Source organism: Podarcis liolepis (genome assembly GCF_965112155.1).
Source record: "Podarcis liolepis genome assembly, chromosome: 9".
NCBI classification, from domain to species: Eukaryota; Metazoa; Chordata; class Lepidosauria; order Squamata; family Lacertidae; genus Podarcis; species Podarcis liolepis.
Window position 1 is genome coordinate 12821095 of NC_139564.1, and position 24220 is coordinate 12845314.

The 24220-nt window shown below is 45.0% G+C and overlaps 1 protein-coding gene across 3 annotated transcripts in view; it reads left to right on the top strand.

The window, feature by feature from the left end:
• CFAP299 (cilia and flagella associated protein 299) overlaps positions 1 to 24220 on the top strand; it is a 336852-nt gene that overhangs the window by 263096 nt on the left and 49536 nt on the right. For all 3 annotated transcript variants that reach the window (XM_083459104.1, XM_083459106.1, XM_083459105.1), the window contains exon 4: positions 22197 to 22339. In XM_083459104.1, coding sequence (XP_083315230.1) covers positions 22197 to 22339 — 143 coding nt within the window. The remainder of the gene's footprint in view (positions 1 to 22196; positions 22340 to 24220) is intronic.

Genomic DNA, 24220 nt, shown 5'->3' on the forward strand with positions numbered 1-24220 from the left:
CAGCCAGCTATAACCAGAGGAGCTACAGGAATACTGGGGCATCAGTCCCTACATTATAATTCTGTGCAGTCGGTTCTTGAGTCATCAGTATCATTGTCAAATAACGAAGAATCATCCTTAGATTGGACACAATACCTTTGCCATTCTCTAACTCCACTTGCAGCATAGGATCACCAGGGGTAGATTCCAAGCTGGAGGGAAGCGGGGAATGACTTTGCAGGGACCTGTACCATTCCTTCTAGCATAAGGTTACCAGATTTTCTTCAATGAATCCGGGGGGCACTTTAAATAAATAAATAAATACTACTACACATTTGGGACATTGATGCTGCAGCAATGGCGGTGGCAGAGGGGCGGCTGCTGCCTTGACCTCAACCGCCACGTTTCCCCTTCCTCCGAGGCTTCTATCTCCTTTCTCCATGAGCCTGGGCAGCCCCTGAGTTGTTGGTTCTTCGGTGATGGTGGGGGTGGGGAAGCGGTGTGCGGTGGAGAAGGCATGGAAGGTGGAGAAGGAGGGCCGAGAGTGGCAGCAGTGAGTCTTGGGCAGTGCAATGCCTCCCTTCCCATCAGAGCAGCCCAATTCCCATTCCTACCTGCGTGCAAGCAGGAGGGGGCGGGGATCCCTCAGCTGGGATGGGAGGCTTCTGGTTGCTTAACTGAGAGATCCCTGCCCCCTCTGCTTGCACACAAGCTCTGATAGGCCACGCGAAGCCTCCCTTCACAGCTGAGAGATCCCCGCCCTGCTCCTGCTTGCACACAAGTAGGAGTTGGGAGGCTGCTCCAATAGGCAGCATGAAGCCTCCCTTCACAGCTTAGTTGCTGGAGTCAGGGAAGGTGGAGGCAGCCCGGAAACTGCATCTTAGAGCCCCTGCACCACCATCATATGGGGACTTCTGAGCAGCTCCTGGAGCCAGCCAGAACCAACTGCTCCGGGCTGCTGAGACTGCCGCTGCTGCGTTTTCCGGGGACATTAGATGAAATCCGGGGACACTCCATGGATGGAATTTGTCTGGGGACTTATTCGCAAATCCGGGGACTGTCCCCGGGAAATGGAGACACCTGGTAACCCTATTCTAGCAGACAAGATCCCTTGGAGTGAGCCTATCAAGGCCACCCCATTTGGGTTACATAGGCCAATCCTTGGGGAGTAGGAAGTAACTCTCCTGCGAGGATGCTGAGCACCACATCCTGGTTGGAGGAGAGGACCGAGAATCGAGCATCAAAGAGATGTATGGACCACTCTGTCAGGCTCCGAGTGCTGCTACTTGCACACTAGCTATGTGGCAAAGGGTAAGGCTTCTTCTACACTGAAGAAGGCGCTCCCTCAGGGGAAAGCGGTGGCTGTGGTGCCTGAGAGCTCTTGAAGCTGCGGCTTGGGCAGATGGAAGCATACAGAGAGGTTACCTCCGCATCTTGCGGAGGAATCTCTTCGCCTCATCTCTCGATCCTTTCTTCTAGTGCTGCAGGGCCCTGAGACAGTGCCAGAGCAGGCTGGCAAAAACTACAATGATTTTTATAAAGGTTAGAAAAACCATCCGACTTCCCTCCTGCCCCAGTGGTCGTAAGAGGATCAAAAGGCTTAGGAAAATATTTATAATGAAAGGCAATTCCCCTTCAGCCCCTACCTTTGTTTCATTTGATTATAACAGAGGTTAGATTCCTTCTCCCCACCCCCTTAAAAAAACCCGATCTCATCTTAATGGAAACGACAACGTTTAAAAAAGATGCAAATGAATGCTTCTGTTATTTTTTGCAGAATTTCTTCCCGGGTAGAAAACAAATTGTACAAACAAACTTCTAAAGAGAGGCCGTGGAGGGGCGGGAGAGGGACACCCACCTCCGAACCCAGCCGAGGAAGTATTCCTCCAGCAGAACTTAAATGAAAAGGGCAGCACACCTGCTCCCATCTGGTTTCTGTCCTGCACATGTCTCACACGGGCCTCTTTTTTTTTTTGTGAAGTTCCTTCCAAGTCAAACAAGAAACAATTTTTAAGTAGCACCTCAAGAGGAACCGGAGTAAGGCCTTGCCAAGCAGAGCCACAGACCCTACAGTTTCCTCGCTGTACGGGCTTTGTTTTCATTGCCTTGACCCATTTGCACAGATTTGTTACTGGTGGCCTGGCCTGCCTTCCTGTACACAGCAAACCAATAATAAACATAGGCCAGCTAACACCCGGAGACACCTGCAGCAGCAAACTGCACAGTGCGTGATTGTTCGCTCCCAGAGGAAAGCCTCAGCGGGGGGAGGCTTCCACAGGCCTGGAGGACACGCAAGTACACATACACACGCTGACAAGGGTGGTTGGTTTTTTTAGCAAGAAGGCTTCAGAAGCTCAAAAAAAGAATGACTGCGAAAACATTTCCACTCTGCACCCCCCGCCTTCCATAGGGTAGAGGGGAAATGGTTCTGTGTGCTATGTGTCTGTGTGTCTTATGGGAACAGTAGTACAGTAACCTCAACAGGAGGGATGCGGGTGGTGCTGTGGGTTAAACCACAGACCCTAGGGCTTGCCAATCAGAAGGTCGGCGGTTCGAATCCCCGCAACGGGGTGAGCTCCCGTTGCTTGGTCCCTGCTCCTGCCAACCTAGCAGTTCGAAAGCACGTCAAAGTGCAAATAGATCAATGGGTACTGCTCCAGCGGGAAGGTAAACGGCATTTCCGTGCGCTGCTCTGGTTCGCCAGAAGCAGCTTAGTCATGCTGGCCACATGACCCGGAAGCTGTACGCCGGCTCCCTCGGCCAATAAAACGAGATGAGCGCCGCAACCCCGGAGTTGTCCACAACTGGACCTAATGGTCAGGGGTCCCTTTACCTTTAACCTCAACAGGATAGCGTAATGCAAGTTCTGGAGTCAACGTACCGTGTTGGCATCCATCTGTCTCTGGAGACAATGGAGGAGTGTGCCATTGGGTGGTTGCAGCACCTGCTGTGGCTGTAGAGACTGATGCAGGAGGGACATGTTTGGTTGCAGCTGGGGCAGATGAAGGTGTCCAGTTGTGCAGACCCACCATGGCGTTTCTCCTCTCTGCACTCGTCCCCAGCGGCCATTTCTCCTCTGGTCACTGCTATGGATGCGCAGCTTGACTGTCTTGTCTCTAGGCACTGTGGTTGTCTGCAAGGGGTTCCTAATAATAATAATAATAATAATAATAATTTATTATTTGTACCCCACCCATCTGGCTGGGTTTCCCCAGAATATTAAAATACAATAGTCTATTAAACATAATAATAATAATTTATTCCCACATGGCAGACTTGTTGTTGCCAGCCTTCATGTTAAGTTTGCAAGCATCTTTGTAGCGCAGAATTGGTCTGCCAATTGGCTTGGTGCTGGAACGTATCTTGCTACTCAACTGAAGCTTGTCTAGCCCATTCAGAGGTGGGGAAGACACAAGAGGGAGCCTCTCGTAGGGATTCTGAAAGCTACCCACCTGGTCCAGTGGTTGCCTGAAGGCTTTATGGGTTCATATGGGGTCCCCTCTCTCCCAAGCAGGCTTCCGGGTGGCTGCAGCAGCTAATTTTTGATCAGCTGCAGCACCCACATTCTCAGCTATTATTGCTGTGTGTTTCAACTTGTTTAATGTAATTTGCATGTGATTATATTTTTGGCTCGTAACAGGCTTAAAACACACAATAGTATGCAGTTAAGGCACACCATCAAACAACAACTTGTATTGGAAAATGTATTAATGGTGGCATACTTTGCACAGGGCCCCAAATTAGGAGGTAGGATCCTCTTTTAGCATCATTTAGAGCCCTGGCTCAAACATGGTAACAGCTGTCTGACTGGTTGAAGTGCAAATGATGATAGCCATTCAATGCACAGTTACTCTCCCTTCACTCCCATCGACATCAAAGGGGATTGTGCCTTAAAAGCAGAATCAGTGTGATGCAGAATGACCTGGTGCCAAGCTGAAGATGCAGATCTTGTGTGCTTTCTGTGCTGCTCCAATGGGGGAAATCTCTCTTGACTAACACTTGGGTAGCTCTTGCACAGTTTAGATCTCCAAGCATGACCTTTAAGCCCCAATTTTCCAGGCTTCCTCTGCATATATAGTCTGTACCTGGCCAATCAATGTACTTTCGGACTCTACTGAAGAACAGCCACCGCCTCTGCTGAGATACATAATGCAATACCTAGAATCATAGAATCATAGAATCATAGAGTTGGAAGAGTCCACAAGGGCCATCGAGTCCAACCCCCTGCCAAGCAGGAAACACCATCAGAGCACTCCTGACATATGGTTGTCAAGCCTCTGCTTAAAGACCTCCAAAGGAGGAGACTCCACCACACTCCTTGGCAGCAAATTCCACTGTCAAACAGCTCTTACTGTCAGGAAGTTCTTCCTAATGTTTAGGTGGAATCTTCTTTCTTGTAGTTTGGATCCATTGCTCCGTGTCCACTTCTCTGGAGCAGCAGAAAACAACCTTTCTCCCTCCTCTATGTGACATCCTTTTATATATTTGAACATGGCTATCATATCACCCCTTAACTTCCTCTTCTCCAGGCTAAACATGCCCAGCTCCCTTAGCTGTTCCTCATAAGGCATCGTTTCCAGGCCTTTGACCATTTTGGTTGCCCTCCTCTGGACTCCCACCAATCAGTAGCTGAAAGGGCTCATGGAAATACTAGCTGCTAGCAACTGCCAGCAGACCACCTTCTACTGAGTCAAACTATTGGTCTCACTAGCTTAATATTGTCTACACTGACTGGCCTCGAGTTTCCATTTCAGGCAGGGATTTGGGAACATCAGAGGAGTCCTGCCCAATCAGGACACAGGGCCATGTGGTCTAACACTCTGTTTTCACAGTGACCAGGGCCCTAGTGCTCACCTTTCATGAACTGTCCAGACCGAGCTATATATAAAGCTACGGGGCATAGGATTGGTTGCCTCCGGTCACATGAGATTCTGGTCTGCTGGCTTAGCATCCATGTTTGTACTACCTATCTAGAGGCCCCTTGTTGGTATGGTTAGTAGAGAATCAATGCCTGATCCACAGCTTTCGAGCTTTGCTGTGTTTGGGACTCTTTGCACAGTGTAGGTTCTGCCTTTGCAGAGGCCCATAGCAGTGTACACAGGTGGGTAGCATCACTCGTCTTTGCTGGCTCAAGTCCTGCCTCTTCAGGTGCCACTCAGCAGTGCTGGCAAGTACATGTTTACCTCACCGACTCAGCCTCTATTTGGCAGCAGCTGCTGCCTCTGGTGAAATCCACATATGAAAGATCTCTGAAAAACCTTAAACAACGTTTGCAGATGTTTGGAAGTTTTCTTCAAATTCTTGGAAAGAGGATGTTTGTTCTTTAATTGCAAAGCCTCAAACAGGAAATCTTTTATTAACAAAAGCATATCAATATGAGTTGCTCGTTTCGATTAACAAGGAGGAAATACATTAACAAAGATAATTTAAGCAATTACTCCAAAGAACTTCTGAAGATGATGGGCAGATGTTGCCTTCATGCTTTGGGGGTTTGGGTTTTAGAGAGAGAGAGAGAGAGAGAGAGAGAGAGAGTGTGTGTGTGTATTCTGCAAATGGTATGGAAAGGTTGTTGAAGAATTTTGAATATCTTTCATTTTGAAAGGTAGTGTTTTTCTCCCCCTTTCCTTTATTTCCACCCTATGTATATCACATCTGTTTAATGCAATTATCCCTTGCTTCAAATTGCACATTATGGCAAATTAACCAGTTAGGTTTTTCTGTTTGTATAATGCCATAATCCAGTTCCCTGGTGGCTGCCATGTGGCTCCAAGAGAGTAAAGGGGTATTCAGAGGCAGGCAGGCAGCCGAACCATTAAACTTACGCAGAATTGGACCAGGACCTGAAAGCAGAATTGAAACTTATCCTTGAGCCTTCTTCTCACATTGCTGTGATATGATCCCAAAGCTCGAGGCATTACCCATCAACGGTGTCTTCAAAATTTTTTACACATCACATGGGAAGACAGGCAAACTAATACCAGTGTACTGGAAGAAGCAAAGATCACCAGTGTTGAAGCAATGATTCTTCAACATCCACTTTGTTGGACTGGTCATGCCTGATGATCGTCTTCCAAAGCAACTACTTACTCCGAACTTAAAAATGGAAAGTGTAATGCTGGTGGTCAACAAAAGAGATTTAAAGACTCTCTCAAGGGAAATCTTTAAATATGTAGTATAAACACCATCAACGGGGAAACGCTGGCCTGCAAGTGCTCCAATTGGAGAACAGCCAAAGGTGTCATGGATTTGAAGACACTCGAACTCAGGACAAAAGGGGGGAAAACGCTAAGAGGAAGGCATGCTTGGCAAACCCTCACCATGATCAACCCCCACCTGGAAACCAATGTCCCCACTGTGGAAGGACATGTGGATCCAGAATTGGCCTCCACAGTCACTTATGGACTCACTGTTAAAACCGTGTATATGGAAGGCAATCTTACTTGGCTACGAGGGATCACCAAAGAGAGAGCATGGAATCCAGTTTTTCCAGATCTGGACATGTTTTGCTCATCAAGTCTTCTCCAACCAGCACTGCCAAGTTGCCACCAGGTCCTCTTCCTGCAGATTATTCTGTAAGCATTGCTGCTTTGACCAACTGCCATCCATGATGACTACACAGTAAGGCCACAATTTATGCAGGGGCTCCCTTCTAGAGATTGCGCCTGAAGTCAAAACACATTGGGTGCCATGATGGGTGGGGTTGCCAAAGCTTTTTCCCCCTGGACGCCCGCTTCCTTGCGCATAAAACTTAATGCTCACAAGTTAAATGTGCATAAGTTGCAGGCTGACTGCAATGGCTAAATATTGACATAGCTTCCTCCAATCAGACACTCACATCAGCATCCATGTCACACTGTGGTTGATACCAATATGTCTTGCCTGTTCCATGCCCCTTCTCAGTCCTGCTTTCAAGCTTTTTTAACCTTAGAAACTTTTAAAAAACGAGGTGCCAGTTCTCATATATTGATAAACGTGTCATGGGTGAGATGGCAGCAAGAAAAGAGGTGTCAGTGCTCCATACCAGTTAATACCATCTCAAAAAACACCGTCCTAATTCATTAGTAAAAATCCTCTAGGAAATCTTCCCCTCCTGTCTTTAACCCAGTCCTAATGATGGGAATACTGCCTACAGCTTCACGTAGGACATTCCTTGATTTCCTAGAAACAGGTGACATAAGGGTACAAGGCTCTTGAGCTGAGTGAACGAAAGAGAACCTATTTGCTGATGCAGAGAGCTGTTATTAAAACATCGTTAGAAATCAAAGGAGAGCGTCAACATCTGCCAAGCCAAGTTCGCTGGATTTTCTTCTTCTTCAATGTATTTGGCTAAGTGTGCTCTGACGTGGGAGTCCACTGCAAAAAGGAGGAAGATTGAAAACCCAAGTGATGTTTTGCCACCTGAAGATACCTGGAGCAGAAAGACATAAAATGTTAAAAGAAAATAGCAAAGTCAAAGAAGCTCTTGTTTGGAGCAGGTAGAAAAGATCATTCAGAAGTTTTACACATCAGATGGTAGCCAATCTTTCTTTATTATTATTTAAACCATATCTTTCACAGTCTTTAGACTGGCTTTAGGCAAAGCAAATTGACAGCACTGATCATGTGGCTTAAGGATAATTTTCGCATTGCAGCTTAAACATTCAGGGCACCACAATTCAAGAAGGACACTGACAAACTGGAACGTGTCCAGAGGAGGGCAACCAAAATGGTCAAAGGCCTGGAAACGATGCCTTATGAGGAACGGCTAAGGGAGCTGGGCATGTTTAGCCTGGAGAAGAGGAGGTTAAGGGGTGATATGATAGCCATGTTCAAATATATAAAAGGGTGTCACATAGAGGAGGGAGAAAGGTTGTTTTCTGCTGCTCCAGAGAAGCGGACATGAAGCAATGGATCCAAACTACAAGAAAGAAGATTCCACCTAAACATTAGGAAGAACTTCCTGACGGTAAGAGCTGTTCGACGGTGAATTTGCTGCCAAGGAGTGTGGCGGAGTCTCCTTCTTTGGAGGTCTTTAAGCAGAGGCTTGACAACCATATGTCAGGAGTGCTCTGATGGTGTTTCCTGCTTGGCAGGGGGTTGGACTCGATGGCCTTTGTGGTCTCTTCCAACTCTATGATTCTATGATTCTATGATTACCACAAGCTCTTCAGAAGACATTGCACTGGGACCACACCATCAGGTCTTAATCACTTCTCAAACTCTTAGTCATACCTCACCTACTAGACTTTCTTGGGTTATAGTCCAGAGAACTGCTGTGCAGCTGAGAGAGAGGGTACAGCATGTGTTTCACCTACCCCATTCCTTTTACTCTCGTTGTGGTAAGGAATAACTGGGCAAGAACTTTGGTTCTGCACACAGTTGACCAAGCCTGCCATTTGGAGCACCTTTAAGGGCAGAGGTAGCCAACATAATGTCCTCAAGATGTTGTGAGCTACAATTCCCACCACCCCTGAAAATTGACCGTGATGGTCAGGGCCAGTCATGTACCCCAATTCTAGTGCAGGGAAGTAACCTCGGGCTGTGGATTGGGCCCACCCACCTAGGCTACTAATTGAGAACTTTTGAACAGGAAGCATGCCTAGCCCAGTGCCATCCCATGCACAGCAGACAGCGCCCAGTAAAATTTTGCCATGCCCCCTCCCTTTAAGAAGTGGCTGGAAGCTCCTACCTAAATGCCTTGCCACTCTGGGACATTTGGGGAAACTAACATGGCAGCTTCAAGCTGCCCAGTGCTGATTCGCACCACCACTGTTGGTGCCCACCTCAGCTGTCAGATAAGCCCACTGGAGTTCCCTGACCCACAAAAGGGGTCCGCCAGAGGGCACTTTGCCTAGGTGACCCTGACAGGAAGGGTGTAAAGAGCTTTCTGTTTGGGCTGAGGCTTTGCCTGAGCAACAACAGTCTTCCAGCATCTGTTGGGTTCCTGTGTGCTTCTCCGTCTGACTCCTGTCTCGGTCCTTTTGGGGCTCCCGTCCCAAACACTATGACATAATCTCTTCCACACAAGTAAGAAAGAAAGCATTAATCAAGGCTGGCAGTGGTACAGATTACAGACACAGGGATGGCTAAACAGTTAAGAACAGTATTGGGAATCCCAGACTTGCAAGGATCTCCTTATGAGAGTGGTTTGCTCGGAGGCGAGGATTGTGGGTCTGCTACCAATGGCAGAGGGTGCACCTGGTTCTTGGCAGTTGGATGGAAGATAGTCCCCCGGGGTCCTCCTCTTCTTCCAGCTGTCCATCACCCCCTCCCAACCCTCTCCTGTTGCTGCGGAATCTCTCTGCTCTACGGTGTGATAGGAATTTTGAGGTCTTAAATATATGTTAAATGTTCATAAGTGTACCAACACAGCACGTACATAGATCAGCACAGGAAGACCAACCTGAAACCATTTTGATTTCCAAACTGAGCAAATGTTTTCTCTGCAAGATCAAAGGAAAACGGAAAAGCCTCCACATTGTCTTTTCCTTCACAAATCCCGTCGTAAGGGCACATTTAAGATATGAATAGGGTGTGAGGCTGTGACCTGGCTCAGGAACTAAGTCTTTATCATTACAAAAGACTGGCCAGGCTCCCCAGGCAATCCAATCAAGTGATCATTAAACAGGTAACCTGGCAGACAGGAGGTAAACAAACCACTCAGATTTCTGCTGTAGACCGCCCTTTCTGTGATGTAGGTATGATGTATCTGGGGGGGTGGTCTTGGGTTACACCCCTTCTGTGATGTATATATGATGTATGGAAGGGTGGTCTTGAACTCCAGGGCAGGGAATTTAAAATGTCTATATAAGGCCTTCCACGCCATTGTTCTGGGTTCCTCCTCCCTGCTGCGTGTGGTGAGTGAGGACCCTGTTGCAACAGATCAATAAAGATCAGGCTTACTAGCTGCTTTGCTTCTCAATATTCTCTGGTTGGCCTCTGTTATTTTCTCCTACCAAGAGGGAACCTATGTAAGGACTCTATGTAAGAGCCAGTGTGGTGTAGTGGTTAAGAGCGGTAGTCTCGTAATCTGGGGAACTGGGTTCGCGTCTCCGCTCCTCCACATGCAGCTGCTGGGTGACCTTGGGCCAGTCACACTTCTCTGAAGTCTCTCAGCCCCACTCACCTCACAGAGTGTTTGTTGTGGGGGAGGAAGGGAAAGGAGAATGTTAGCCACTTTGAGACTCCTTTGGGTAGTGATAAAGCGGGATATCAAATCCAATCCAAACTCTCTATATGGGCTCTTGGATACCCCATAAGGGGAAAAGGGCAAATTTTTGTTTACAACAATGGATGGGGCAAGACAGGGAGCCAGTGGGACTGCCTCTGCTCCCCCAGCCTCTAAAGGTGAAGGAGTGGAGAGACCCTTCTTCCTTATCAGCCTGTTCCACACCAACGGCACCCTCCATGTCCTCCTCTTCTTCTTCCTCACCTGAGAGCACCATAACCTCCAACATTTCTCCGATTCAAATAGGGGCATCTTTAAGAAAAGTGGAGCATTCCAGGTTCAAATCAGAAACCGGGGGCAGCTTCTGTAAATCCTGGACTGTTCCTGGAAAATAGGGACACTTGGAGGGTCTTCTGACCAGCCCCAGCCCCAAGCTAGTAGGGCTTGCTGGGCTCATGCTTAAGTCCCTTGGCTCTGACTTTTTAGCCCAGCTCCCCTCTGACTCTTCTTACTGCTTAGTCCTGCCTGCCTGCCTGCCTGCTGTCCATGCTTCTTTGGTGGTGCACGGGAAGTACAGAAAGCTTTTTCAGTTTTTAATGCCATCTGAATGAATACAGGAACACACACTCAGGAGCCTGTTCTCACTGTGAATTACTACTTGCAAATGAAGCCAACACCCTGTTTACACAGATAAGCAAATCCGCAGTCTACTGAGCTTCCTCTAGTCAGAGCAGCAGCTGTGGAACACTGTGGATAATAGTTGACTGGAAAGCACATGTTGCACACACAGGGAAAACAGTTCCTCTTCTGTACAGGGAAGAAGCTTTTCTTTTGAAGACTTAAAAGCTGCGACATCTGCTGCTCAGCCAGCCACTGTCTCCCCTGCAATCTTGCTTCTGAGATGCAAAAGGAAGGGGGGGCGGTTGGTGGTGGGGGGTTGATTATTGTTTTTTCATGTGTGCCTCTGAACTTTTGTGCATGTGGTGTGTGTTTTTTTAAAAAAAATTTACACAAAAACTCAGGAGCAATGGCCTAGGGAGCAAGCATCTTTTCCTTTGATCCTCTCACTTGTTGGGGTGCAGTTAGCAATCTCTAAACATTTCACAAGGTGTTCTGATTTTATTCTCTTTTCCGAACCGATCTTAGCAGCCACCGGGGTCACTATAGTCCTGCAGAGCAAAAAGCTTTCCAACTATTTAGCCTTAACATTATTCATTTCGCAGCTTGCTTTTTTTTTTTTTAAGAGCAAAAGGGGGGGGGTGGAATCCACTCACAAAAGCGAGAGCTTGAGAAACCTGCTTCTTTTTAGCAACAAAAAAGCCAAGACCTTGAGTATTTCAGATATCTGTTCCGAATGCGGCAGGTTCCATGTGCACAGCTATATATGAGAATCTGTGTGCATACAGTACACCTGCTATGCTGACAGTCCACTTTGTCACTCATTGCCTGTTCAGGAGGAAGAAACAGGTGATGAACACTTTCAAAAAGGGGGCTTCAGTAGCTTAACTTGCAGCCCTAGATGCCCAAAGAAGTTGGTTTCACTTATATTAAATTTCACTAGGGAAGGGGGGAGTATTTATACAGGAGCAGATGAGAGTCTCCTTCTACGCAGAGATCACTGTATTGGGGTGACAGCCTTGCGTGAATCTCCCAGCAAAAGTGTTTTGAAAAATTAGCCGCTAACAATTTCCTTTCCTTGAAACCAGCACCCTTGTATTTCATGCAGGCAACATCGTGAAACGTGAGATAATATTCTAGTCGGCTTTCATCCCTCGTTCTGGGCAAATCCGTCAGTTTCAACATTTTTTCCAGACCAGAACAGCTAAGGCCATCTGTTTTAAAGATATGGAAGTGAGGTCCGCTTCCTTCGCTGCCGTAGCCTGGTGGTATTTTTGCTAGGTGTAACCTGATCCACAGGTGACAAATTAGGCCAAACAGTATTCAAGAAAAAATAAATGGTCTGTCATTAAGAATTTATTTTAACTTGTAATGTATTTTAAGCCTCTCCTTTTCAGTCAAATTGTTGTTTCAGGGCCTTGGGGGGCAGCACCTGCAAAACTGTCCGTGTTTTGGTGGGTTGTGTGTGTGTTTTTTTAAAAAGAAAGCTTCCTCAATGAGTTAATAATTGACTCCTAAATATTGTCTCCCTTTTGCTTTCCAGTCGTTTACCTTTTATTTGGCACCTCTTCAACTTTTCCCCCCCATTGAAGACTCTTTCACCAGGTGGCATGGCTGAGGCTTCAATTTCCCCGCCACCCCTGATTTTCTTCCGTCCCGCTTTTCCACTTGAATATGTACACCAAAATAGGATATCTCATGGAGGACTATTTGCTATTGTGTAGGCCAGGGGTCAGCAAACTTTTTCAGCAGGTGGTTGGTCCACTGTCCCTCAGACCTTGGGAGGAGGGGCGGACTGTATTTTGAAGAAGAAAAAATGAACGAATTCCTATGCCCCACATATAACTCAGAGATGCATTTTAAATAAAAGGACACATTCTACTCATGTAAAAACACGCTGATTCCCGGACTGTCCGTGGGCCGGATTTAGAAGGTGATTGGGCCGGATCCGGCCCCCGGGCCTTAGTTTGCCTACCCATGGTGTAGGCCCTCAAAGGAGCAAAACGTTCTCACAAAACTAACTATACACTGGCTTATACAGTCAGTCAAGGCATGAGTGACATAGCACAGTAGAGGATTGGTGTGAGTCTCTACCCTCCAGTGCAAAATGAGCCCCATAGTGTGGAGGCCTATATTGTGCTATTTTTTCCCTTTGGAAAACACTGTCCAACCATCTCGTCCTCTGCTATCCCCTTCTCCTTGTGCCCTCAATCTTTCCCAACATCAGGGTCTTTTCCAGGGAGTCTTCTCTTCTCATCAGGTGGCCAAAGTATTGGAGCCTCAGCTTCACGACCTGTCCTTCCAGTGAGCACTCAGGGCTGATTTCCTTAAGAATGGAGAGGTTGGATCTTCTTGCAGTCCATGGGACTCTTGAATTTCCTCCAGCACCATAATTCAAAAGCATCAATTCTTTGGCGATCAGCCTTTTTTATGGTTCAGCTCTCACTTCCATACATCACTACTGGGAAAACCATAGCTTTAACTATACGGACCTTTGTCGGCAAGGTGATGTCTCTACTTTTTAAGATGCTGTCTAGGTTTGTATTGCTTTTCTCCCAAGAAGCAGGCGTATTTTAATTTCATGGCTGCTGTCACCATCTGCAGTGATCACGGAGCCCAAGAAAGTAAAATCTCTCACTGCCTCCATTTCTTCCCCTTCTGTTTGCCAGGAGGTGATGGGACCAGTGGCCATGATCTTCGTTTTTTTGATGTTAAGCTTCAGACCATATTTTGCGCTCTCCTCTTTCACTCCTTCTCACTTTCTGCCATCAAGGTTTGTGAAGTTACCTGATCCTAAATCAAGCAGACTTTCTGGATTCTTCATCCATATACCAAATACAATATGGAGGTGGGTTGTTGTTGTTGTTGTTGTTGTTTGCAGTAATGGCTACAGTGGAGCTGAGAGGGTGGGGATACATGGCTCTCCACACTGGGGATACACCACACTGGGTGGGGAGCCAGTGTGGTGTAGTGGTTAAGAGTGCTGGACTCGTAATCTGGTGAACCGGGTTCGCGTCTCCGCTCCTCCACATGCAGCTGCTGGGTGACCTTGGGCCAGTCACACTTCTCTGAAGTCTCTCAGCCTCACTCACCTCACAGCATGTTAGTTGGGGGGGGGGAGGGAAAGGAGATTGTTAGCCGCTTTGAGACTCCTTTGGGTAGTGATAGAGGGATATCAAATCCAAACTCTCCTTCTCCTTCTCCTTCTCCTTCTCCTTCTCCTTCTCCTTCTCCTTCTCCTTCTCCTTCTCCTCTTCCTCCTCCTTCTTCTTCTCCCAGCATCCCAACACTGTGTGTTGCTGGCTTTTATGGAGATTGGGGCAAGACAGCTGGAAGCTCAGCACAGTGTGACCGCAGCATCTGGAGCATCAGATTGTCTTCGCAGCCACACCATGCCTTTTTTTTTAAAAAAATGATATTTATTAGAAGTTTAAAAATTACAGAAAAAAGAAGAAAAGAAAACAACAAAAAAATTGACAGGACATACATTACAATATATAAAAAGAAAAACATAAAAAACAATACAACAATACAGCAAAAAGGAACAATAACATTAAAACACACATCCAATATTCCATATCATTATCTTTCATTTACTTGTTTCATCGACCTCCTCACACCCCTCTTTTTGTATTCTAGTTTAATTAATTGTTTCAGCAAATTCTTTCCATCTTTCTCAATTTTTGTTGTATAACAGTCCAACCTATTAATTAACTCAGCAAATCCTTTCCATCTTTCACTATATTCTGTCATTAAATTTACCTTAATTTATTTTAACCTTATCTTACCATAAAAAGCCTTAAAACTTAAAACTTAATACTTATTTGTACATAACTCCTTATATCATTTCTACTAAAGCCAAATAGTTTCATTCCAACATTTTTCCTAACACTCATTAATTTTACACTAATTCTCAAAATAAATTTTTAAAAACTTTCTTCCAATCTTCATCCAACGTCTCTTCTTCCTGGTCTCGGGTTATGTCAGTCCTTTCTATCCATTCCATCTAGTCCATCAACCTGGTGATCTTATGTCCGAGGCTCTTAAGTCTTTTCCATGTCCCTTCTGCAGATCTTCTTCTTGTTTATACCTGCACTTTACTTTGTCTTTTGTTGATCTTTTTCTTAATTTCTTTCCTTTCTCATTGAGGAGTAGGTCTCGGGGAGACTCCAACCCAACTATATCTCCGTCCCCCCTCCACAGGTCAGCCCATTCTCCACAGTCAGCACTGTAATCCAGAAAGTATTTAAAAGCATGTTTCAAAGTCCCTCCAAATTTAAGAGCCCCCACAACTCTAGACCCCCCCCCGGCCCAAAACCAAATCTCAAAAGTCAAAACGTCCCTGCCTAGGGGGATCCAACCAGCTTCCCATCTCCAAACCAGACAATACTCCCTCTCTCCAAATCTGACTTTCTCCAGGTTCAGTCTTCAAAAACAGCAGCTTATGCTCCTGCAGGGCCTCGGGTCTCTCCATTTGTGTTACTTGAGGTTCAACAACAACCTCCTCCATTATCTTCTGCACTTGCACTTGCCCTGTCAAAACAGATTCCTGGGTTGGTTCCTGAATGGTTTCTATGTGAGTATTCACTGTTTGTCCAAAATTATTGACTGCAACAGTCATCAAATCCATCTTCTCATGCAGCTGCTCCAACAAAGTGCTTGTCTTGCAAAGAGCAAGCACCAAAACTTCTTCTAAACACATTCTTATCCAAGGTCAGAGTCTGGTCTCACGATCCTTAATCTCCACAGCTGTGAAATTCCCCAGATCGACTCCAGCAACAGTTTAACAAGCTCCCTCTAGAGGAGACAATTTCAATTTGTATCCATCTTTTGAAAGCAGGTCCAACAAAAGAAAATTACTTTCATTTTTCAAATATTTTGTTTCTTTTGGATGCAAAAGGCAACATTGGGATCAATATGTTTCTTTTTTTTAACTATCTGTCAAAAGACGTTCCATTCACAGTCAATGAACTTCCCCAAAAATTTCTGTCTCTGACACCCCGTTCCCAGGTTTGAGATGGTGGAAATTTATCTTTCTTTACTCTCTCTCCTGCAGGCTTAAACAATCTAAGATTTCCCCCTCTTCTCCTGCTTCCAAGAGGGGTTTTGGTGGTTTTAACTGAAGGAAATTTAGTCCTTTATATACGACTTTCCAGACTTTAGCTTGCAAAATTTTTGCTTCAATCTATTTACAAAAGCGGAAGGCGGACTTCCTGTTTAGAACCTTCCCGCTTCAGTACCAAATTAAAATGTTTCGTAGTCCAATTTTCCGTTCTACTCACGGGTACTTGTTTAGAATCCAATTGTCCACAGGAAAAAGTCAGCGCTCTCCGGCAATGGCTGTGCGGCTTCACTCTGTAAAAGTAGCGTTCGATTCAAAACACCGCGCCACTCACCCCACTTCGCTTCGGATCCCCGAAAAAGGGTTTCCCTGCGAGTAGGGGAGGCGCTCTTGGTGTCAGCCAAATCCCACGTTCCCAGGCTTCCTCCGCCTGGGATTTTTGAGGGGTCTCCGCCTTCGCCGCGGCGGCAAGACCCGATTTTCGCGGAGCGGGTTCCTCTCGGTCAGAGGAACTCCGCCATTGCCGATGGCAACCCGGAAGTCCCCGCAGCCACACCATGCCAATGTCCCTCCAGCCGTGCCCCTCTCCCTCTTGCAAATGGCAACAGCATGGGGCGTTGAAAGGCTGGAAAATCAATGCAGCCTTGTCTTCTTTTCTGAACATGCTGAGAAACATTCCCCAATTTTAAACCATCCAATAGCTATCCCCCGCTTTTTATTTGATCTAGGTGTCTTGTAGCATTATCAAAGCCACCTTTTCACACACATATGTATATCCTTCTATATCTGATCCTTTTATTATGAGAGTTTAAACCCATGGCGCTGAGTGACATAACTTTTATATATATATTTTTAATCCCCCTCAGAAAGTGCAGGGGGGAAGCGTAAAAAGAAAAATGATAAAAGATTTTATCAAATATGAAAGAGCCTATGATTTTGTCATGGAAGAAGCAGGAGTATCATTATCTAAAAGTTGTTGCGCTTTAGCCTGGGCAAAAATCTACATTCAACTTAAACAGTGTCCCACATCAATAATGATTTTTTTTCTTTTTTATAGCATATTGTTAAAAACTATAAATCCTTCCATTTCTTGGAAATTTCCGACTGCAGATCTAAAAAGACTTGAATTTCTCTATCCTGTATTTTAAAGGCAACACCTGCCCAATTTTTCATTTGTATCTTTTTATTCACCCTTAAACTAATAAATGTTACGTGTGATGGGGCTTTAAAAACAAACAAACAAACAAACAAACAAACAAACCCATTGTGTAATCTGAGTTAATTTCCTGTTTTTATTCCTACTGCATATTCTTGATTTATTTATTTTTAGAAGACTATTCCAACTCTCAACCGTATCCCCACCACCACCCATGGTTACTCTTAAGACTCTTAAGACAGTCTAGGATCCCCAAATATCCAAAGATATTTGGGGATCCTAGACTGTCTTAACAGTCTTAAGATCTCCAAAGAGCCCTTGGTTCCCATTAAAGCTGCCCTGATATTAAGCCGCTTCTTAGAAGCCTAGGTCTGGGTGTCGCCAGATGGTTAGACTGGTCTCAACTAGGGCCAGGGCCTTTTCAGTACTGGCCCCGACTTGGTGGAACGCTCTGTCACAAGAGACTAGGGCCCTGTGGGACTTGACACCTTTCCGCAGGGCCTGCAAGACAGAGCTGTTCCGCCTGGCCTTTGGTTTGGACTTAGTCTGACCCTTATGTTTCCTTCCCCTTATGGTTTTGATCTATGGGCTACTTTTAAAATGAGGCTGCATTTTAAATTGCATTTTATCCTGTATCTTAAATTGTCCTCCCCCCCCCCATTATGTTTTTACTGTAATTTTACTGGTGTTAGCCGCACGGAGCACGGCTCTGGCCAGGGAGGGCAGGGTATAAATAAAAATACATACGCTTCAGGTTACAGACTCCGTTAACCCAGAAATAGTGCTTCAGGTTAAGAAGTTTGCTTCAGGATGAGAACAGAAATCATGCAGCGGCGGCGCGGCAGCAGCAGGAGGCCCCATTAGCTAAAGTGGTGCTTCAGGTTAAGAACAGTTTCAGGTTAAGTACGGACCTCCGGAATGAATTAAGTACTTAACCTGAGGTACCACTGTATTATTATTATTATTATTATTATTATTATTATTATTATTATTCCTGAGTTGACATGAGAGGATGCAAGAGAAGAACTCCCTTCCCTTCTTTATGTGACAACCTGGCTTTTAGGTGCCAGGTGGAAACTGTCTAACTTACCTGAGCTCCTGGTGATTTTTTACATGGCCTTCTATTGTTTTAGTGATGCTTTCGACTTACCGTGTGCTGCTGTTCTTCTGTGTGCTGTCTTGTTTCATTGCGATGTTTTAACTGATATCGCAAGACCCCCTGGGAATTTTGTATTGAAGGCAGAGCAGAGATGTTGCAATGAGCCAATGTACTTTGTGTGCAAAGTGCTGGAGGTGAGCTTGGGATGGGAGCAAGCGCCATGTAGACTGAACTGGTTGTGCATCCCATCGCCTCAAAATGGCTTTGCACCCACACCCTTAAAAGTCATCTTGTGACATTCGCACTGACTGTTTAATTATCAGTACTGTATGAAACACAATGTCTGCTGTTGGTCACGCTAAGGGGAAGATGTTGAAAAGACTGCCTATAAACCTATCTCCTCTGAGGCGGAAAGGTGTGGCAAAACTGAAAAGCGATAGAACATCTTAAGAGAATCCATCCAGCGCACTTGTAAGTTTTATGAATGAAAGCTTTATAAGTGCTTATAAAGTGCTTCTAAATGAATTTTTTGAAAGGGGGCGAAAAGAACAACGAAGTTGAATGCTGACAGGTGATACAGGATCAAAAGCAAAAGGAAGCCTTTGTACCTTTATCACAGGATTTCTTTTTTCTTTCAAATATTTTTGATAGAGTGTTTGAAGATTTTTTTTATAATTTTGTTTTTAAGAGACACTGATAGACATCCAGGCTGCTTCCCTGTAGAGCTGTGTAGCTTTTGTCATTTTTCACATGGCAGATTTGTGCGAAAACACCTACTTTAGGAAATTAATTTTACAATCAGATGAGAGTTGAAAGATGTCCTTTATGTTGCACACTGAACATAAGACAGAGTACACTTTGCCAACTTTTTAAACATTGGAACATCCCTTGTAATTTAAGGTGTTTGCTTTTAATCTGATACTTCTGCTTTTTTTTTAATGAAGCAATTATTCATATACTCACAACAAGCTTTCTGTCTTTTATCCTCACAGCTTCAGTGTATCATTTATTACAGTTCTTGCCATTCAGAGGAAATACTTTTCTGCTAGGAGTAGAAATTCTTTTATCACAGCTCAATTTTTCCTCTTCTGAGGCTTTTTCTCAGCAGTGGTTGGGGAGGAAAATACGTTTCTGAGTTTTGACTCTGAGGCACCTCCCCCCTCCTTTTTTTTTAATAGAATCCTTCTGGTTTTTCCAGTCTGGGATATTTACAGTGGTAAATACCCTAGCCACATATGCACCATTATTTTAATGGTGGTATCATGGCTTCCCTGCTCATATTCTTCCCATCCTCCAAATCTGACTGATCTCCCTGATGTGTGGAAATGGCAAATGTTTGTTTTACTCCAGGAGCCAAAGAGAGTGACTTCCAGCTTTCTCAGAACATGCAATTATTGTGTTGCATTCCCTCCTCTGAATTAGTTGTTGTCTCCCCCACACCAGTTTCACATGCCTCCATATAAAAACACAACTCCAGAGTTCCTTCTTCTGCCACCAGGATCCTGCTTCCTAGTTTTGACATGTACCCAATTATAAAGTACTTTGGAGTAAACAATTATAAAGCCGTGTTGGTCTGCCATAGTCAAAATAAAAAAAATTCCTTCCAGTAGCATCTGAAGAAGTGTGCATGCACACGAAAGCTCATACCAAGAACTAACTTAGTTGGTCTTTAAGGTGCTACTGGAACCAATTATAAAGAACACTGTTCTATGCCTGTTTTGGAGCTCCTATGCTTTGTAGAGAGTGCAAAATGTGGTCTGAAGCTCAACATGTGGTCTGAAGCTCAAAATGTGGTCTGAAGCTCAACATCAAAAAAACTAAGATCATGGCCACTGGTCCCATCACCTCCTGGCAAATAGAAGGGGAAGAAATGGAGGCAGTGAGAGATTTTACTTTATTGGGCTCCATGATTACTGCAGATGGTGACAGCAGCCATGAAATTAAAAGATGCCTGCTTCTTGAGAGAAAAGCAATGACAAACCAATATTTTCAGTCAATATTGGCTCCCAAGGCGCAGTAGCAGCAGCATAGTTGCACAAGAGTACCCTGTTACCTATTCATACCAACCAAAGATGCGACAGAAACATTTTTGCACAATTGTCCCCTATTTAGAATACAAACAAAAACTATTCAGATTTTGCCAGGGAATGTCTGTACCACATGTACTTTCTCTTCCCCAGGATTCAAGACAGGAACTTGTTCTTACTGTCACTGCTCAGTCCAAGAATATGTGTAATATTAGATCATGGTTAGGCAAACTAAGGCCCAGGGCCCGGATCCAGCCCAGTTGGCTTCTAAATGCGGCCCACGGATGGTCCGGGAATCAGCGTGTTTTTACATGAGTAGAATGTTCTTTTATTTACAATGCATCTCTGGGTTATTTGTGGGGTATAGGAATTTGTTCTTTTTTTTCTTCAAAATATAGTCCGGGCCCCCACAAGGTCTGAGGGACAGTGGACCGGCCCCCTGCTGAAAAAGGTTGCTGACCCCTGTATTAGATAGTCCCTTAGCATTTCTAAACTGCCCCCCCCCCCAGTAACTCAGATATTCTCTCTATAAAAGCAGCTTCAATGCTATTTTCTCTTAAGGCAGCTGCAATTTCCTAGCGAATTCAAATAGGTAATTAGAGCTCAGGTCACACCTCTCCCTGTGACAGCCTCAGGGCAAGGAAAAGGTAAATGAAAGGAGATGAGGTCCTCTCAGAAACAAAGACCACGCTCACAGAGCAAAGTGAAATCCACGTATTCCAAGTCTTCAGCTTCGTTTACTGGATCTTGTTCAGCACAAAAATGGACAGAAGCCACAGAGCTTCTTGCAACCTGGAGCAGGATGCTCTATCCTTCAAAGGGCTGGCTCAATATGTGACGACAATTCAATCAGAACCTGACTGAGCTTGCCCAGTGGCTTCTGTTTAAGGGTAAGATTCAAGCATAGGCTGTGAGCCAAAGGCTCTTGAGTCCCCCTCTGGTTGACTCCGGGCAATTTCAGATTGCAAGTAGCTACCAGGTAATTCGTTGTTTCCCCGCTATTGGAGTAAGGACATATTTCTGTTGCCTGTATATCTTTGCAAGATGCCATGTATAATGTAGGTTTGTTAAACAAAGGCACACAAAAGCTGCCACTCTTTCATAATAAAAATACGTTTGGAAACAAATAATAATAATAATAATAATAATAATAATAATAATAATAATAATAATTTTTTATTTATACCCCGCCCATCTGGCTGGGTTTCCCCAGCCACTCTGGGCGGCTTTCAACAGAATATTAAAATACAATAGTCTATTAAACATTAAAAGCTTCCCTAAACAGGGCTGCCTTCAGATGTCTTCTAAAAGTCTGGTAGTTGTTTTTCTCTTTGACATCTGGTGGGAGGGCGTTCCACAGAGCGGGCGCCACTACCGAGAAGGCCCTCTGCCTGGTTCCCTGTAACTTGGCTTCTCGCAGCGAGGGAACCACCAGAAGGCCCTCAGCGCTGGCAGAACGATGGGGGTGGAGACGCTCCTTCAGGTATACTGGACCGAGGCCGTTTAGGGCTTTAAAGGTCAGCACCAACACTTTGAACTGTGCTCAGAAACGTACTGGCTTCCTTTTGTATTGGCTTCCTTTTGTAAAGATGGAAAGACAATGTATGGAAAATAATGAACTAAATAGGAAACAGGCTGGAGCAGAAAGTAAAATATTACTTCACTGATTAATTTGGGGCTCATTCTAACAGTGGGTCTCCAAGGCTGTGAGTCAGTCTACTACTTGTTAGATACTGTAGGTGTTTTCTGGGATGCATTTGCTATGAAAGCCAGACCGGCTTAGTGCAAAAGCAGTGCAAGCTGGGTCCAGGACTTTTCCATGAATTCCCTCTTTGGCCTTGAGTGATCTTTTTCTCTGTCTAAAGCAGAGGAACACGTTTCTGCAAGAACAAACACACTGATATTTGCATAAATCTTTGCAAATGCAAAATGCAATCTAACATGCTCTTCTCTGTGAGTAAGCCCTACTGAACTCAATGGGACTTACTTTGGAGTAAACTTACACTCTGTTGCGAATAATCAATATGAATAGCAAAAGTCTTTCTTGTTTAGACACTTTATTTTAATCATACTTTTCTATCCCCTTCCTCTCTCTCCCCCATTCCCAGTCCATAATCTTCATTCGGGATCATAATATCCGTGGCCAGGAAGTATCTGCATATATCGATTATGCACACCGGTTAAAGGTGGACGAGTTTGAAGTCTATTTCAGTGGCAAGAAGAAGCTTTTCCCCAGGCGCTCTGATCTGAGGTTGGTTGCTCATTTTCTTCCTATTTATGAAATACAGACGGTTAGCATAGCAAGTTTCCATTGACATCTGTGGGAAGGCCATGACCTATTCTCAGATCTTTGCCTTTTTAGTTGGAACCATGCATGCCCATAGCCTTCTGGATGATGGCCATTGACTTCAATGAGAAGGTATTGATGTTAATTGTTCATACAACCGAGCTACAAATACAGTGGTACCTCGGGTTAAGTACTTAATTCGTTCTGGAGGTCCGTTCTTAACCTGAAACTGTTCTTAACCTGAGGTACCACTTTAGCTAATGGGGCCTCCCACTGCCTCCGCACGATTTCTGTTCTCATCCTGAAGCAAAGTTCTTAACCCGAGGTACTATTTCTGGGTTAGCGGAGTCTGTAACCTGAAGCATCTGTAACCTGAAGTGTGTGTAACCGGAGGTACCACTGTAATACAGTAACATGGAAACAACAGTAATCAAATCAAATTAACAGCAACACACAATCAATTTACATAGTAGCAAAGGGGCATGAGGACAGTCCAAACAACACATTACTAGTTGTTGTTTTTAAAAAGCCCAGTGGAAAAAGAACAGGCCCACCAGGAAACTGAAAAATGGGGAGTGAAATACAGTGGTACCTCTGGTTGCGAACGGGATCCGTTCTGGAGGCCCGTTCGCAACATGAGCAGAATGCAACCCGCAGTGGCGCGTCTGCGCACGCGCGGGTTGCGATTTGCCGCTTCTGCGCATGCGTGTGACGTCATTTTGCGCATCTGCTCATGCACGAGTGGCGAAACCCGGAAGTAACCATTTCCAGTACTTCTGGGTCGCCGCAGGATGCAACCTGAAAAAAACGTATCATGAAGCAAACATAACACGAGATATGACTGTACAGTTCTCAAGGGAGGCCATTCCAGAGCCTCGTAGATGCAGCAGTGAATGCCTGCTTACCAACTTAACCTCAGACAGAGACAGGACATGGAACAGAGCCCCTTCTGAAGGTTTAATTGGCGGACAGTCTGATATGGAAACCAGTGGTCCTGTAGCTACCTGGGCCCAAGCCATTTAGGAATTTTGCACTGGACTCTGGAAAAAACACACCAGGGAACAGTATAGCTGGAAGAGTAGTGGAGTAACATCAAGAATGTGAAAATAAAAAAGTTCCCTCCAGTAGCACCTTAAAGACCAACTAAGTTAGTTCTTGGTATGAGCTTTCGTGTGCATGCACACTCCTTCAGATACACTGAAACAGAAGTTGCCAGATCCTTCTATATAGTGAGAAGGTGGGGAGGGGTATTACTCAGAAGGGTGGTGGGAATGGGTGGTGGGGTGGGAATTACACCCTTCTGAGTTTTTGGCCTTAATTTGAATGGGGGCAACATGGCCTCTTTTTGGTGGTGTGGGATCTGTAAGTCCTGCCTTTTACCTACTTAGATATATTTGTGGGGGATTTTTTAATTGGTTCTTAACTGATTTTAATGTACTAGATTCAGGTAGGTAGCCGTGTTGGTCTGACACAGTCGAAATAAATAAAAAAAATAGAAAATTGTCCAATAGCACCTTAGAGACCAATTAAGTTGGTTCTGGGTATAAGCTTTCGTCTGAAGAAGTGTGCATGCACACTAAAGCTTATACCCAGAACAAACTTAGTCGGTCTCTAAGGTGCTACTGGACAATTTTCTAATTTTTTTATTGATTTTAATGTAGTCGCTTTGGGTCGCCCTGTGAGAAAGCAACTAACAAGTACGAACAACTAGAGCAACAACCGTTTGGTGACTTGCAGCTGAATGTGTGAACTTAAGTGTACTGGAAAACATTGTGCTTTGAAGTCTGGCAATCTATTTGTAGCATTTTATCTCTGAAAGTAGTTGCACGCATGCATGTCATGACT